Raw genomic sequence first — 17,712 nt, 5'->3', positions numbered from 1 at the left:
AGAAAGAAGGAGCTTAAAACGAAATCTTCCTCTACATGTTCTGACTCCATCCTAAAATCATCATTAAGGTGATATTTGAAGGAGACCAAGATGTCGTTTAATTTTTTTAAAGTATTCTCTTATCCTAGGCAAGTATCTCAGTTTAGAAATTACTTTACACATAGCCATTAAACTATAGCGACAATTGTTCTACTAGGAGTACAGCTAATATATCAATGGGCACAGGCAAAGTTAAGCAGAATGAGTAAATAATATAAGGAATTTGTTTATAAATTAAAATATTTAAGATTAACTACCATCTATACCTTCTGTAACATGATTAATTATATTTGTTATCAGGTACATTATCTAATACTTAGGATCAAAAACAAAGTAGACATCTTTTTGAAAGGAGAAAGAATTTATACATTTAAAACACTTTTGATTAAAATTTGTTTGCAGAATTTCCAGAAATTGGAAAACATGGCTTCAAGTCATCATTTGTCTAAAGTTGCGTTTCTTTGCCTGGCCAATAGCTGGGTTGTAGCAAATGATCACTCGTCGTACAGTTTTCCTTCCTGATTCTTGTAGACACCATTGTTCTTTCTCTCTTGGTTCTGAAGCTTCTGTGTTTTGAAACATACTTTTTCTTTAAAGTGAAAAGTACTGCAGTACTTAGGAAAATGGACATTGTGCCAAGGATCATGGTTAGTCCCAGATACATGTATCTAGAAGAAGAGAGAATGTCCATCTTAATTACTGCAACTATCCAACTTTAAATAAAATGTAATAATATCATCCAAAAATATCAATATCAAACTATCATGAGGATGGTTTTAAGAATGCAGATTCAGTGGCTATAAAAGACCTTTCTATGAACATTTGACAGACTATTGAAGGCAGTAAGCTAATATAAAGCAATTTTAGTATTACCATCATTTTCAGTCACTGATAATTATATAATCCATCCCATCCTCTCTGTAAATTATTTCCTTAGACCAGGTAACTATATCCCTGTTTGCCCAGAACAGTCCCAGATTATGCTAGTGTTGTCCCAGTGTAGTTTTTAATAGTGCCCCCTTTCACTCTCAAAAGTACCCAGGTTTGCATGATAAATTATGTGGTTACCCTCCCCTCGAAGCTTGCCCAAATTCACTTCTACGGAAAAACTGCAAGAAGCAACATTAAGGGGAAATCAGAGCTCTCAGTAGAGTAGACTGACTTAAGAACAAACCAGAGGTTTCAATCCATTTCTTCCATGAGTAGCCTTTAGTTCTACATTAGATTATAAGACACAAAGGTTTGAAAGGACAGGTTAAACGATTCATGCTGGTTACCTTGTATGTACACTCATAGTCTCTGATTGAATTACATTGTCTTTGCACTAAAATACAGCCTTAGTAAATGTGAATAAAGTGCCAATTCTCCTCATAGATCAGGTCCCTTTCAAAGACCAAAATAAATTTCTCACATAACATCAAAGCCTATTAAGTCAAGCAAATTTATTTGAGATTGTTGGCTAAATTCACATCCAACTTCCAACTTAGACAGTTCAGCACCAAGTTTATTTCTCTAGAGAATACTCAGCTTGTAAATTGAAAAAAAAAAAATCCTTCTTGCTTTTAAGCCATTGAAGTATTGCTTTAAGCAATAAGGAAACTAAATGTTTGATGAATTGAACTGAATGATACCATAGTGAAAAAAACCATGCCCTCAACCCCATACACACTCACACACACACAGAGAAAACCTTTTACTTTTATGCATTTCAAGTACTGGAATAATTGAACATCAGTTTGGCAATAAAAGCCGGACAGATTTACAGCCAAATCCAACTCTTGCCCAGAGGGATTATATCTGACGTAAATGGGACAGTTTGGCTCAGTTTGAAAAAGAATAGAATTAAACCCCAAATGTGACCTAGATTTAAATGCTTCTGAGTTTCAGGGAATTAACTCACTTGTGTGCACAAACTTTGAAAATTCTACTCTATTCTGAAATCTTATGTCATATTTTTTAAAAATGATTACTCATTTAAAATGGGAGTCAAGATTAAGAATGGGGGAAAAACGAAAGATCTAGCCAAATAATCAGATAATAATAGAATTATTCTATAAAACAGAACAAACTTCTTTTTTTTTTAATTTATTTTATTTATTTTTATTTTTGGCTGCGTTGGGTCTTCGTTGCGGTGCGCGGGCTTCTCATTGCAGTGGCTTCTCTTATTGCGGAGCACGGCGCGCGCAGGCTTCAGTAGTTGTGGCGCACGGGCTTAGTTGCTCCGCGGCATGTGGGATCTGCCCGGGCCAGGGCTCGAACCCGTGTCCCCTGCTTTGGCAGGCGGATTCTTAACCAGGGCACCACCAGGGAAGCCCCAGAACAAACTTCTTGATTAGACTCTCCTTTTCCTTACAAGCAATGAAACTACATGAGGGTTATTAGTGCCAATTGCATTGTGCAAACCTGGGATGTGGTAGCCGTGAGATGTGGGAATGAGTTTGATACGGTACCTAAAAGCATTTGAATCATATAATCTGCAGGATCCTCTACTTCCACATCTTTTAAATCCCCATTTGAGGCATGAAGTATCAATCAAAACTCCAAAATATACGGGAGCTGGGATTCCTGCTGTGAGAAAAACAAATAATTGCTACTAAAAATATACACATATCTTTTTGGTTAGCCTATAATTAATGATTCTCGGAAACCACAGTCAGTCCAAAATTCACTGCTTTGGAGATGACAGGGCATCTGTAGAAAACCAGAATATGTCACCCCAAAATATGCCTCTGGTATAAAGATTATTTTGAGCTGATGATTTTGAGAAACAGAAGTCATAGGAGAAGCTCTGAAGACACAGCGTAAGTTTCCTTTTAGTAAGGAAAATGTACTTTTACAAAGGAAAATATTTGCAAGGGTCTCTCCCTTTCTGTACCAGGATGAGAAGAATTCCAGACTCAAAAAAGAGCTAACTGACCCTATTTTGCATAAAATCCTGTAAGCAAGAAGATCACATAGATAAAGATATCTAACAGTCAGTTTAGGTTATTTGGTATCTTAAATAAAAATTCTCTTTATATACATTGTCCATCCAAATAGATTATTTGCCACTAAAAAACATTTAGGTGATAACTAACTTTACATTGCTCTTAATAACATGAAGATGTTCCTCAAGATTCAAATGCTTGCCATCTTCTGTATGTTTTAAAATTTTCATAATGGCAAATTCAAACATTCACAGAATTAGAGAGGATGATGTAATACAACCTCATGTACCGTCACTAACTTTAACAATTATTGATATCAAAATTTTGCCACTCCTGTGTTATCTCTCTCCAGTCCCACAACCCAACGTGCATCCAGAAACTATTTTTTTTAATATTTTAAGAGATACCTCAGATATCACGTCATTCTCCTTATATGTATTTCAGAACACATCTCTGACATTTTAAAAAATATATCACTCTGCCATGACACATGACACATTTTATAATTTCTTTAAATCCTATCAAAAATCCACATTCAGACTTTTCTGAATGTCTTCAAAGCATTGTTTTAGAGTTGGATCATTCTAATCAGGATTCAAACCAGGTAGGCAGGAATAAAGAGGTAGACATAGAGAATGGACTTGACGTGGGGTGGGAGGGCGAAGCTGGGGCAAAGTGAGAGTAGCATTGACATATGTACACTACTGAATGTAAAATAGTTGGCTGGTGGGAAGCAGTAGCATGGCACAGGGAGATCAGCTCGGTGCTTTGAGATGACCTAGAGGGGTGGGATAGGGAGGATGGGAGGGAGGCTCAAAAGGGAAGGGACATGGGGACATGTGTGTGCATACGGCTGATTCGCTTTGTTGTGCAGCAGAAACTAACACAGTATTGTGAAGCAATTATACTCCAATAAAGATCTATTTAAAAAATTTTAGTTGATGGCTCTTTATATCAGCTTCTTCCCCAACTTTTTTTTTAAAATACTAATGTTTTTTTGTTTGTTTGTTTGGCTTTTTTTTTTGTGGTATGCGGGCCTCTCACTGCTGTGGCCTGTCCCGTTGCGGAGCACAGGCTCCGGACGCGCAGGCTCAGCGGCCATGGCTCACGGGCCCGGCCGCTCCGCGGCATGTGGGATCCTCCCGGACCGGGGCACGAACCCGTGTCCCCTGCATCGGCAGGCGGACTCCCAACCACTGCGCCACCAGGGAAGCCCCATACTAATGATTTTTGAAGAAAGACATTTGTCCTGTAGAATATGCCACAGTCTGGATTTGACTGATTTCTTCCTCATGATGTCATTTACTTTGTTCTCCTATCCTTCATTTTTCCAATAACCTGGTAGTTAGCTCCTGCATAGACTCTGGCAGGAACAAGGCACAGGTGGTTCTGTGTGTTCTGGCAGAAGTCACATGCTGTCTACTTGCCACTCTTTGTAATGTTAAAATGGATCTGAGACTCAGGCTATGCCCTCCATTATGAAGTTTTTCATCCATTTTCACCTATAGCTCTCAGCAAATATTGATGAGGTTGCAAAACAGATTGTTAAAAATTATATTATTCCTTGTGTAAAATTATTTAGGATTTTTCTATAAAAGAGAATTTTCCTTCATGACTATTTGATTACTTCGAAATATAGTTCATAGAAGGAAGGCAGGATAAATGCTCAATTCTTTCCATTAATCAGTTTTAAAAATAATGAATTGGTGCCCTAGTATTCTCCAGAATTATTTAGGTATCATTACAGATTTACGTCTTTTTATATATTCAGTGTATTTCAAGACATGGCAGATATTATAATGATTAGTTATGTTATATATTAATATAATAATATTGTTTATATTACATATATTAATTTTCAAATTATCTCACCTTAGACCAAGCTCCTCAAATTGGTCCTGTGTCCTTTTGACATATCCCTTTGATAGCTTTCTCACTTTTTTGCACAAAAGTTGTCCCACAATCATCTTATGCATTTTCTACCCTAGACCTTGGTCAGTTCTCCAAGGTGCTGTGGTTTCTTTATTGAGGAATGATATTTAGATAGCACAGATTCATTGCTATGGGTTTTCATTTCTCCTGGGTTAAATAGATTCTAGATTTTTCAGGAGACAGAGTTATAAGATACACATTATTTTAAAATAAAGCTATATGAGTTCATATTAACATTTTAAGTTTAACTTAAGAATGAGTTTTACTTAAATTTTTTATTTTATGCTTTTATCGCTTTTCTATTATGCTGAAAATATTGATTCCTAATGATATTAACATAATATCTTATTTACTTTTATCTTAAAATACACAATAGTTTTAACATAACAGTGCCAAAGTTAGTATTAATGACAAGACCATAAAATGTACTGAAGCCATGGGGATTTGGTAAGAATTCTATTTTGCATGTAGTTTAAAGTTTTTTTCTGTATGGTTATGTCACCCATATAATATAGAGTTAGTTTTGGTTTGTTTTAAGAATTTCTTTGGTTCTGTTAATTTAATTATTTTAAATTATATAAAAGTTTTGCATGCTTTCAAATTAAAAATTATACAACAGTTACATTTACAAAGTCTCATTTCCATCCTGTTTTCTCTCCCCTTTTTCCTTTCTTCCCTAACAGGTAAAGTTTTTAAACAAATAGTATTAGTTTTTAGTCTATGCTTCCATTGTTTCTTTTTGTTAACAAGAGCAAATACCACTGTGTGTGTGTGTACAATAGTTCCACCTTTCTATACTTACACCAAATACGTCATACCGTATACGTTGTTCTACATTTTGCTTTCTTTCACTTAAAAGCATATACTGGAGATCACTTGATATGAATTGTGCCCCTCCAAAATTCATATGTTGTATCCCTAACCCCCAATGTGATTGCGTGTGGAAAAAGTAATTAAGAAGATAATTAAGGTTAAATGAGGTCATAAGGGTGGGGCCCCAATCTGATAGGAATGGTGTCCTTATAAGAAGAGGAAGAGACACCAAAGGTCACTCTGTCTCTGTGCACTGAGAAAAGATCCACGGAATGAACAGTGGGAAAATGGCCATCTGCAAATCAGGAAGAGAGGTCTCACCAGACACCAACCCTATTGGCACATTGATCTTGGACTTTACAGCTTTCAGAACTATGAGAAAATAACTTCCTGTTGTTTAAGCCCCTCAGTCCAGGGTGTTTTGTTATGACAGCCAGTACTGACTAATATACTTGGTAACATTAGAGAGAGATTTTCCCCATTTGTCCATACAGCTGCATAGTATTCCATTATGTGGGTTTACTATAGTTTATTTAACCAGTCTCCTACTGATGTACATTTAGACTGCTTGTAGTCTTTTACTATTATAACTAATGCCACAGTGATTGAACATCCATAAGATTAGACTTACTTCATACTTTTGCTAGCACATTTTTGACATCAATTCCTAGAAGTGGGATTGCTAGGTCAAAAGATAAGTCTATATGTAATTTTGTTAGTTATTGCCAAATATCCCTCTCCAGAAATAGTATAATTTTCACAACAGCAGTGTATAAGCGTGTCGATTTTCTATTTGTATTGTAATACATGACAAACAACATTTGGTAATTTGCCTATCTGATAAGTAAGAATCACTATCAGTGTAGTTTTAATTTGTACTCTTCTTATTATGAGGGGCCTTGACCATCTTTTTATATATTAAGAGGTATTTACATTTATTTTTCCATGAAATGGTTGTTTATATCTTTTACCCCATTTTCTCTTAGGGTGTTGATCTTTTTGTTCTCAGTACTTAGGCGTTCTCCTTATAATAGGGATATTAGCCACCTGTCTGTTATATAAATTGAAAAACATTGTATGTAGTTTGTCATTTGCTTTATGATATTTTTGTCATTTTCAAGTATATATATTTTTTATTTTTTATACAATTTTGAAGGTTACTTTCCATTTATAAAATATTGGCTATATTCCCCATGTTGTATAATATATCCTTGAGCCTATCTTATACCCGGTAGTTTGTATCTACCACTCCTCACCCCTATATTGCCCCCCCACCACTGGTAACCACTAGTTTGTTCTCTATATCTGTGAGTCTTACTTTTTTTGGGTTATATTCACTAGTTTGCTGTAGTTTTTAGATTCCACATATAAATGGTATCATAAAGTATTAAGTATATTTTTGTTTTTATGGAATCAACTTTATGAATTATTTCTTTTACTTGAGATCTTTTTCACACTGTAGGTTATATCTATGTTATCAAAGGGAGGTAGATAGACTAATTACAGCCAGGGATGTACTTCAGGCTCAATAGCCTTTTTTCTAGATAATCTCTGTTTTTATATTGTAGAATTAGAGCCACCCATGATGGCATAAACCTCCATTTTTGTTGTTTTCCCAATTTTATCAGGATTATATTCTATCTTCACGTATATCCATTTTTATGTCAAGATTTATGTAAACCACATTTATTTAAAGCTCTGAATTTGTTTTTCTTCCAGGTAGTTCCTCTCTGTCAAGTTACAGAGGAACATTTACAATGGTTTTTACTATCTTCTTTAGAATATAAACTCTTTAAGGACAAAAACCTCATCTAACTTAATCACTCTGTTTTTTATGGGTTTTAACTAATGAATATTGAAAAATCTGGTAGTCAGAAGAAATCATTCGTATTACATTTAACAAATTGTGAATTCAAATCCACACAGCTTTGATTGTTTGAATGATCTTATCTTTCTACCAATGATATATCCTAGTATTGAGAGTAGCTCAAAAGAATTCCTTCCATCTAATAACTTCAAAAATTATATTTAGACTTCAGCTTTTCTTACTGATTCAATTTTTGCTTTCCTCTCAGAGGGCTCTTTTATAACAGCAATGGATTTTTTGACACTAGACCCATGCTAGAAGAGACAAGATTGTTAAAAAATGTCATTACTCTTATAAGATCACTTTATCATGGGTATAGCATTGGTTCTCAATATTTCTGAAAAAACGGAAGAGAGTAGTCAAGGAAAAGAGGGAAGGAAGAAAGATATGAAGGAGGAAAGAAGATTAAAAGAACAGGGATCTACTACTGACATCATTTAGTTATGTGTCATAATTCTGGTAAAATATTTAGAAAATTATTCAAAATACACTTGTAATGGCTACCGTAATTAAAGCATAGATTATACTTACCAAGAACTCTTACTGCTAAGGTGTAGATACCCAGGGCAAAAGACTTAAGTTGTGGCTTAATGCACCTAAAATAAAAAAAAAGCATTATGACAAAAAATATAATAGTACATTAAAGCAAATAGTAATGTCAGTGATAATCTACTGAACACACATGAAATGATGTTAGAATTCAAGTAGCATTTATGGAGAACCCACTAGTATTCTAGCATAGGGAAAGCAAATTATGTAAAAGCCTTGTTCCATTATATGCAGTGTATCGAGGAATTTATAGTTAATATTTCTAAAAGGTAAATCACTCTTACATGACATATTCAAACGGTGTTAGGTAAAGTAAAATCAAATTTAATCAGTAAAATAACAAGGACTCACAGGGAAAATAATTCTAAGAAATTATAAGAATTTGAGGCACAGTAAAGGATTAATAACCTATAACTAGTTTTTGTGGGTTTTGGTCTAAAAGCACAGGATCCTATTGACTCAAGTTGAATCAGAATCATTGTGACATGCTAAGTGTTTTTGCTAAATAGTGGGGACCTGAATTTACCAGTCAAGTACAAGAGTACCTAAAATAACAAGACCATCCTTAATATGACTGTATAACTTTAACTGATGGATTGGCCTATAGATTTTAAATGTAATAATCATGAGGATATATAATAACTACTGAATGTTAACCATGGTAGTAAGTTCTTCATATATATAATAATTAGTCTCTGCTTTAAAAGAGTCAAAAGTTATAACTCTTCTCCTTGAAGCAAATGACATTTCCTTCTGACATCACAATAAAGTGTGGTTCATTTGAGGGACTGGTGGTGAGGAAAATTCTTTCTCTATTGGCCTGATTATTCACTTGGCCCAGGTGACTCCTTGGCACAAGGTAAGCAAATGTTGGAGAAATAGGTACCCATGAAGAATGATCCTGGTCTGAGAATTCTGGGGCAATGCTTTCCCATCAAACCCATGTTTCGATTTGAAAGCATCAATATCTCATGTTCTCCTTAAACCCTTTTACAAAAACAGATTTGTAGATGTTAGATCCTATCTTCTGTAGATCCTTTCTAATCAATTTCTATAATATAAGTTGTGGGAAATTAAAGCTATACACAATATTTTGATTAGTTTCATTTTAGAAAAACTTAATATCCATCCTTTGATATATGAATTAATTTCAAAATCACCTAATCTATCTCATAAAAGATTGATTTACAATAAAATTTGACTTTTCAGGTTTAACAATTTTATCGAAATTTGTAATATCTTTAGGTGATTTCGATCAGTTGTTTAACAGTAATACTTGCAACACTAATTCAATGAGGAGCAAAATTTTATCACTGAAAATATTTGTTACAAAACTAATATTTTAAAATTTGAATTTGCTTATATATTTTATCAAGATCTAGGATAGGAGAGCCAATAAAAAATGTTCAAGCATAAATTATAATAGAAAAACTTCTATTCAACCACATTATCTATATAAAAACCTAAAGTGGGAAAAGTATAAAAGTAGAACAAGTTTCCTAAGAGAGCTGTAAGGAATCATAATGATTCCACAGAGCAGAGTTTGAAATCACTGCTGTAGATGGTCACAGTATGTCATATTAAAATTGGGGCAGGGAGAATCAGTGTTCACCTCAGAAGCAATATGTATCCAGGTATCCCGCCTAGAGACAAAGTATAGGATGTGATGACTGAAATTACAAGGAAGTACAGAAACATTTTGGGGCATCCATTATCTTTTTGACATCTGCCCACCATGCCTGAGGAATTTCCTGATTTTGAGGCGGCAATTCCCACACAGGTGCAGTTATTAAATATCTGTAACACAATAGGGAAAAATCCAATTATTGAGGTAACTTGTATATAAAATTAAAGACAAGTATTTTAGAAGAATTTATAGTATACATTTATTACATAAACAATGGGGAAATTTTTATTTTTCTGTGTTAGAATATATCAAGCAAAGCAAAGTCTAGAGAGACAACATTTTATTATCCAAAGAGCAGATGGTCTACAAACTTTTGAACCTATAGAACCATCTCGAAGCAAATCCCACCAAATCCAACAGTACCTTATGTTCTTCTCTACCACTTCTAAGTCTAAGCCACCATTTTTGCTTGCTTTGATTGTCGCAATGGTCTCTTCATGCTCAACATGTTTCTACTCTCTTTTCCACAATAACCCAAGTGAGCCTTTAAAAATAGCAGTCAGATTGCATCCCTATTCTCAACCTTCCAGTGACTTCTCATTGTTCTTGGATAAAAATCCCAAATCCTTGTAGTGGCTTCCACACTATCCATGATGCAGCTCCTGAATCCCACTCTGATCTCATCACCCAATGATCTTCCTCCTCTCCCTCTACTTCAGCCAACACATGGGTGCCTATGGGGCCTTGGCCAACCCTCAAACATGGTGAGTCTACCCAGGCCTCATGGCCTTCCTATTTTCTCTGCTGGGCAATTCTTCTAGGGAGTTACATGGCCAGCACACACACTTCAGGTCTCTGGCATGCAGTGTTTTCAATAAATGGAAACTCTGGTTAAGAAAAATCTTCCAGTGCAACTAGAGATTATCATATTAAGTGAAGTAAGTCAGAAAGAGAAAGAGAAATGCCATATGATATCACTTATATGTGGAACCAAAATATGACACAAATGAACCTATCTATAAAACAGAACAGAATCACAGACATAGAGAACAGACTGGTGGTTGCCAAGGGGGAAGGGTTTAGGGGAGGGATGGAGTGAGAGGTTGGGGTTAGCATATATAAGCTATTATAATACAGAATGGATAAACAAGGTCCTACTGTATAGCACTGGGAACTATATTCAATATCCTATGATAATAAAGGAAAAGAATATTTTTTAAAAGAGAATGTATATATATGTATAACTGAATCACCTTGCTATACAGCAGTAATGAACACAACATTGTAAATAACTGTACTTCAATTTAAAAAAAAAGTAAATCTAAAGTAAAAGTGAAAAAGGAAAGAAAAACCTTCAAGCAGTTTGGGCCAAAAGTAGGGGCCAAAGATCGGGCTTAGGGGGAGGAAAGGAAAGAAGGAAGAAAAGGAAGGGAAGGTGAAAACTCAGATTTCAGATCAGTGGGTGGTCTTATATCACTGTTGCTAGAGACCAATCCTTTCTGCTCTGAATAAAATGTCAAAAATAACAATAAACAGAGAGAAAATCAACAAGGATGAATTTGTCTACAGACGTGTTTGCCTAAGCATTCTTATCTAGTTGATAACAATACATAAATATATGTGTGGTTTAATTTTCAGCCCTCTAGGGCTGTCAAATATAGGCAGATTTCATCAACCACAAGTATAAAGCCATCCAATCACTGTGCCATATACACGAGTGTAAGGAAGGGTCTCTGTTTGGGACAGGGATGTAAAGGTGTGATTAGAGGGATGAGTCTATTAATGATTGAAGTACATAATACTCTTCACAACTGGTTTCCTTCCTGTAGTTCCAACCTCATCTTCCTCTTACACCCTACAGGAACCCTTCATTCCAGCCACCTACTCTTTTAATCATTACACACATTGGCTTGATATCTCGGGCAGAGCTGTCCCAGAACCATCAACCTCCTCACAATTGGATCCCTGACCCCTGGGTCTAGACCTTTGGGCTAGACTTCCTAATACTGGCTTCTATTTGCCCTGTCCTCTAAAACCTGCAAGGACCAGGGCTCAGGAGAGATGGATCCCAGTGCAGATGTTATTATATGATCTTGTGACTGAGACTTTCTCATTTGAAGCTAACATTCCTTATAAGCAAAATGAGAGAACTAGATTATATAGTTACAAAGTTCCTCCAGCCTCTTTCATTATTCTAATTCTGACGCTAATTCTTCCAACAACTCTAGTTCTACTAGCGATGCTTATATTTCCTGTCTCCACACAAAAGAACAAAGGCAGAGTCAAAGCCAGGGATTCGACCGGTGTGGTCTGCTCCTAGGTTGGTCCCTGAGCCCCCATAGGATTGTATAGTTAAGCATTGTCGCAGGCCTGTGCTCACACACTTTAGAGAAGATGTCTTACAGTAGTCTTTCCACTCCTGGTGGAGGTTTGACAACCAGCAAGACAAGCCGATGCATATGTAATTCCATTTGCACCACACATGGGTTCCCATTTTGTCTCTGAACATTTGCATCTTGAGTTGCAATCTGAAAAGAGAGCTCGTTCATGATAAGAGACAGGTTTGGTTCTGAAAAGAAATGTAATGGTATAAAATATTACCTCTTAGTAGGCAGCACCCTAATACTTTCAAAAATCAATGTTCTTGGGTGATATAAATGGCACTGCCAACAACGTTTGCTTTGGGGGAACACAATGTCATCAGAAATGCCAGCTTCTGATCATTAAATGTGAATCCACTATTAAATAGCTTTCTCTTGAAAGTTGTCTTTCTAGGTTTACAACTTCACATGATATCCAGTTCTTGGCTGATGGCTTTTACTAACATCTACTGACTCTAGAATCTTCTAATATTTTTCTATGCAGTGAAGTATGAAACCACTAACAAGATAGAAAAGTAAAGCTTAAGAGCAATTTATGACATTACTCTTATTATATATCAATATAATAACAAACTTATATAATATTCCATCTCATAGCACTACTATGGATTTTGTCACCTCAAATGTAAAAGCAAAAGACCTTTGAGATGTCTTCTAGCAGAATGTAAGGGTATTTAACTAGGCCTCCTAAGAAGTCATCCAGGAATATGTCATCTTATTCTCTTCTCTAAGGCATTAAGTTTTAACTGAGACTGTGTTGTAGTATCTAAAAGTATAAATGTGTCTTTGAAAGCCTAGAATCAGGCCACTATGGACAGTGTAGGGCTGAGATTTTAGAAGGTTAGAGCTGAAAGAACTGTGGGTGTGATCTAGGCCAACTTCTCATTGGGCAAATCAGGAAAGTCAGGTCCAAAGCAGGCAGATAATTTGCTCAAATTCACATTTGTTAGTGACAAACCCAGAATTAGAACCCTTCCAGGCCTCTGGAGTCTACATTTTTGTCTTGCATCAGACTTATTCTCATCATTGCAGAAGAAAAATTTCTTCACTATCATATCTGAAGCTTATCTATAGTGTTCCTGTTGAATGTCCAGAATCAATACAGCCTTGTGGAACAAAGAAACTCTGGATAACCCCTGGAGAGCACGTTTATTTTATAAAGCCAATTCTTTTATATTACTGAAGGTACATTAAACTTATCACTTAGGGCAATCTTGAAGCAGAAATTAATTGCATATATGTTTTATGTAGGATGTGTTGACAGTAGAGTTGTTATTTAAATTTTTAATTATGAGTTTTATCAAATATGCCAGAATGTTTATGCTCAAATGAGATTTTTCTTTCAAAATAGCCATGTTGGGAGGGGAGAGATTTCCCCAGTGATGTTGCCTTTTCTTTGGCTGCTTCCAATAATAAAGTTGCTCTTAAAGGTTAAATCTTTGCCACTGTTGAGAATATTCTAAAAAGACATGGAAAACAATTTCAAAAGAGGAGTTTTAAACAATGATAGCATTATTGCAATATAGTTATAGTCTTTTGAGGTGAACTGCTTTCAGGGGCTAGCACTCAGTGAATAATTATTTTGTTTAAAATTATTTAATCTTTTATTATCATCTGAGTATACTTTTAATGTAAATCTCAAAATTTTTCTCTTGTTTTCTACTTACATATTTGCTTTGGCTTAAGGATAGCATAATGTCGTAGAAAGAACATTATACTTTGAGGAAGTTACTTGACCTTTCTAATCTCAGTTCCCTTTGAACGAGGGTAAAAAAAATTTACTTCATCAAGGCATCTGAAGATAGAAGTGAGATAATAAAACTAATGTGTTTTCTAAATTGCAAAATATAAAGTACTTTACCACTGTCCATCCACCATGAGGATCTTACGGATAGTAAAAGATGGCACAGGGCTTCTACTCGCTCCAGAATCTTCTTGCAGCTACAACTAACATCCTTAATCTACATTGCTCACTGTTACCAAGGCAACACTACACTCCATTAAGTCTAACTGTTGCTGTGATAACTCCCAGAAGCAACAATATATGAACTTTGCATTCATTAATTTTCCAGAACATTTTAGATGGCAGAAGTATAATTGATGTTCACTTAACAGCAGGGGGAAACCAGGATAGTGAAGATGATGGAACATGAACCCAAGACAGATAGATAAATGTGGAAGGAAGCTGGAGAGCAAGCAGTGAGCAAGAAGCAACTGAACCATCAGGAAACAGAACATAATGTCAGGAGTATTGGCCTTTGAACCACAGGCGGAATTTTAGGCAGTCAGGCAGATACAGTCAGGGAGGCTGGCCTGGCAACTAGCAGCAGCTCAAAAATTTTTTAAACAAATAATGTATAGATAGGTGGAAGGATGAAGAGAACTGCCTCTGGGAACTCAGGTTCAGGGTAGAGTGATAGCAAGGACTCTTGAAGGGGAAGGGTGAAGTAGTTTTAAGACCCAGCCTTTAAACCCTGGAAACTAATCACCCACCCCGGGCAGGATGGCATAAGTCTGAAAGCATCAATAAATATTCTTGTGATCAGCTGCAAAGAGCTAAAGAGAGCTGGAATGTGGGTCACTGGGTTGAGGGATAGCCATTTTCTCCTGAAATTTCCCTTGATTTGAGTAACAGAGACTATAATGCGTGGCACAGAGACCATTCCAGTTATCTAGGTGTTCAAAGAAAAAAAATACAATTGTTTCCATGAGTGGCACATCTATTTTGTGCCAGGTAAGTACTAATCACGTTCATGTATATCATCTCGCCTTACAAAGCCTTAAAAGGCAGTTATTATTTCTATTTTTAAAATGCAAAAATTGAGGCTACGTTCAATAACTCATACAATGTCACTTCACTAAGAATGCGCAGAGGCAAAATTCAAGGTCTGTATTTTCCACTATCAGGTTGCTGCCCTAAAGTAAGATGTGGATTTAGCATTCTTTATATTTCTCTAACACATTCAAATTCAAAGGAAATGACAGATTTTGGTGACAGTAACAGCTTACATGTCATAAGCATTGTCCACTATTCCATAATGTCCACTATCCCATAATAAAACATTAACTTCTTTTTCTTAGTTACAATGCTTAAAAATTATCTTATTTTGAAACTCTATCAATAATTTGATTAAACAAGGCAATCTCCTCAGATTACTTAATGAGTGAACATACCCTTGGTAGGAGACTGTTAGTCCTGCCACATCAGAATTTTCACAGCCCAACGCAAAAAGGGAAAGGAATAGGAGGTACCCAAGGACAGATGATCCCAAGTAGAGCTTTGCGGCTCCACACACACTGATTCTGAATTTTTTCATGACTATCCCCCCAGAGAATATTCCAAAGGCCACTGCAGGTATATTGATGAGCCCTGAGGAAAAAGAAAATGTTGTGAATCTCTAAAAGAAATATGAGTACACTCACACAAACTTTCTAAGGGATGATGCAAAATTATACAATAGTTTCTGACTTATTATTAACTACTTGGTTAATTTAAGTTATAGAAATATAGAAATATTTAATAATTAGTTAATAGTTACTCTCCTGTTTCAAGAGGACTAAATTATAACATGATTTCAAAAAAGAGTAGTAGCACATTTCAAATATACTGTCAACGTGATTCCCCCTTTCAAGTTCCCTAGGATCTATAAGCTGTCCATGAAGAGCCAGTGTGATGGCGAAGTTCCTGAACAGCATATGAGATGAGCTTCTTGCCTCCCAAAGCTTCTTTTCTTTCATCCTAGGTATTTTTGAGTCATTTAATGAGGTAGAAATTTCACATTGATTTCTTCATTGCGCACTTTTTCCACTCACACCATAAAATGTGTTGCTCTTACTGTGTTGGTCAAAAAGTTCATTTGGTTTAAAGTAAAAATAAGATATTTTTCATTTTCACCAAGAACTTTTTTGAACAATGTATTCAGTAACCAAACAAACTTTTTGGCCAACCCAGTAAAATGTTTACCATCTAAATATTCCAACTGGAAACATTAGCTGTAATGTATCCTAGCACCTACAATTTGTTTCAGTTTATTTTATATGATTTCTCTTGAACTTAATATTTATGTTTAGCCAAATATCAGGAAAGCTACAAGATAGTTTATTATATATTTTTGTATTATTAATTACTATTACTATTATTATTATTATTTCAGCACACTTGTTCAAGTTAAAGACCCTATTCTTCGTTACTATCCCAAACAAGAGTTATGAGGAATGTGTAAACTGTTTCGAGATGCTCAGCAGAATTATGATATAAACTGGAAACTTTGATTCCCATACAGGTGCATGAAAGCCTTAGCCATTAGGCTGAAACAGTAATGAGTTATAATAATAATAGTACTTTAGGATGTTTTTAAAGCTTTTTTCCCAGTGAAGTAAATGTCCTGGTTATATCATGGACCCTCACAATATTACTCTAATGTTAGAAGAAATAAGTATTAAGATTTTTATTTTACAGAGAGAAAAAAATGCAAGAAAAAATTACATATTCATATAACCAGTTGGGTGCAGACAAAGAATTAAAATTAGCCATCCTTCTTGGGCATAATAAGAGGTTTTTTTTCCCCTCACAAATTAAGATAGTTTTCCATCACCTCACAGATTTTTAATGTAACTTTACTTAATTCTAGAACACATCATAATACAATTCTAAATCTACTATGCTAGCTTAGCCACAAAAATAATAATGCTTTCTCTTATGATCTTTTCTCAAACAGTTCTCTTAATTTTTCCTTATTTGTCTGTGTAACATCTCCAAAAATTGAGAATGATAATCATTGTCAATGATAGTCAGTGTTGACGTATCTTGTCTACTACTTACTATCTTATTTAATCAAAAAATTTCAAGAAATTAAGCAAAAATAAATAATTGCAATCTGTGTATTAAGAAGGAAAGGGAAAGATCATGTCCATGTAACTTCATAGTGATAGGAAAAGCCTTAAATGAAAGATTCAGCTGTCTAATCAAATTTCGTTCAGTAGAAATTGGAATGGAAATTTTTTTTAAGCCCATACCCTTTAAAAAAAAAAAAACAAAACCATTTCGTCACATACTTTCTAGTCCCTGAGTTTGAAAATTTTTTGTTGTTTATTTTTCTTTTGTTTTATTCGCAAAATTAATTAACACAAGAAAATGCTATTTCTAAACTTTAGAAAGAATGTGACCAACATATAAAAACATGTACAGTAAAATAAATTTTCATTGGATCAGTCGGCCCTTGAACACTTTAGGGAAATTTCTGTTTATTCTTTCCTCCATGCAATATCAAATGCTTTCTCTGAGAGTAGAAGGGAAATGTGTCTTTTTTGTGCCTTTCCCATGTTTTATTACAGAAAGGGTCATTCTCCCATAATCCAAAGAAAAAAGGTGAAGGAGAAAAGAGAGAGGGGTAGGAAAGAAAAAGCGAAGAAAGGGAGAAAATATATTTGTTGAATGAGAGCTATGTGCATTTACAATCCATTTTATATGTCTTTTTTCATCTTTATTTTAACCCAGTGATGCATTTCTTTTCACCATTCTATGGAAAATCAAAACAAGTGTTAGGGATGTTGAATAATTTACCCACTTCCCTTACT

General features: G+C 35.0%; 1 protein-coding gene across 3 annotated transcripts in view; it reads right to left on the bottom strand.

The window, feature by feature from the left end:
* Window positions 1-484: 484 nt before the first annotated feature.
* SLCO1C1 (solute carrier organic anion transporter family member 1C1) overlaps window positions 485-17,712 on the bottom strand; it is a 46,108-nt gene continuing 28,880 nt past the window's right edge. For 2 of the 3 annotated variants that reach the window (XM_007127996.2, XM_007127997.2), the window contains 6 exons: window positions 15,310-15,505; window positions 12,158-12,323; window positions 9,740-9,924; window positions 8,110-8,174; window positions 2,490-2,607; window positions 485-707 (listed from right to left, as the gene is read on the bottom strand). In XM_007127996.2, the coding sequence (XP_007128058.2) occupies window positions 485-707; window positions 2,490-2,607; window positions 8,110-8,174; window positions 9,740-9,924; window positions 12,158-12,323; window positions 15,310-15,505 (953 nt within the window). Of the gene's footprint in view, window positions 708-2,392; window positions 2,608-8,109; window positions 8,175-9,739; window positions 9,925-12,157; window positions 12,324-15,309; window positions 15,506-17,712 lie in introns of all 3 variants that reach the window. The other variant, XM_007127995.2, reaches the window with a different exon arrangement.

This window comes from Physeter macrocephalus, chromosome 6 (assembly GCF_002837175.3).
Source record: "Physeter macrocephalus isolate SW-GA chromosome 6, ASM283717v5, whole genome shotgun sequence".
In the NCBI taxonomy this organism is placed as follows: Eukaryota; Metazoa; Chordata; class Mammalia; order Artiodactyla; family Physeteridae; genus Physeter; species Physeter macrocephalus.
Note: the sequence above shows the minus strand (reverse complement) of the source record. Positions and strands in the feature narration are given on the sequence as shown.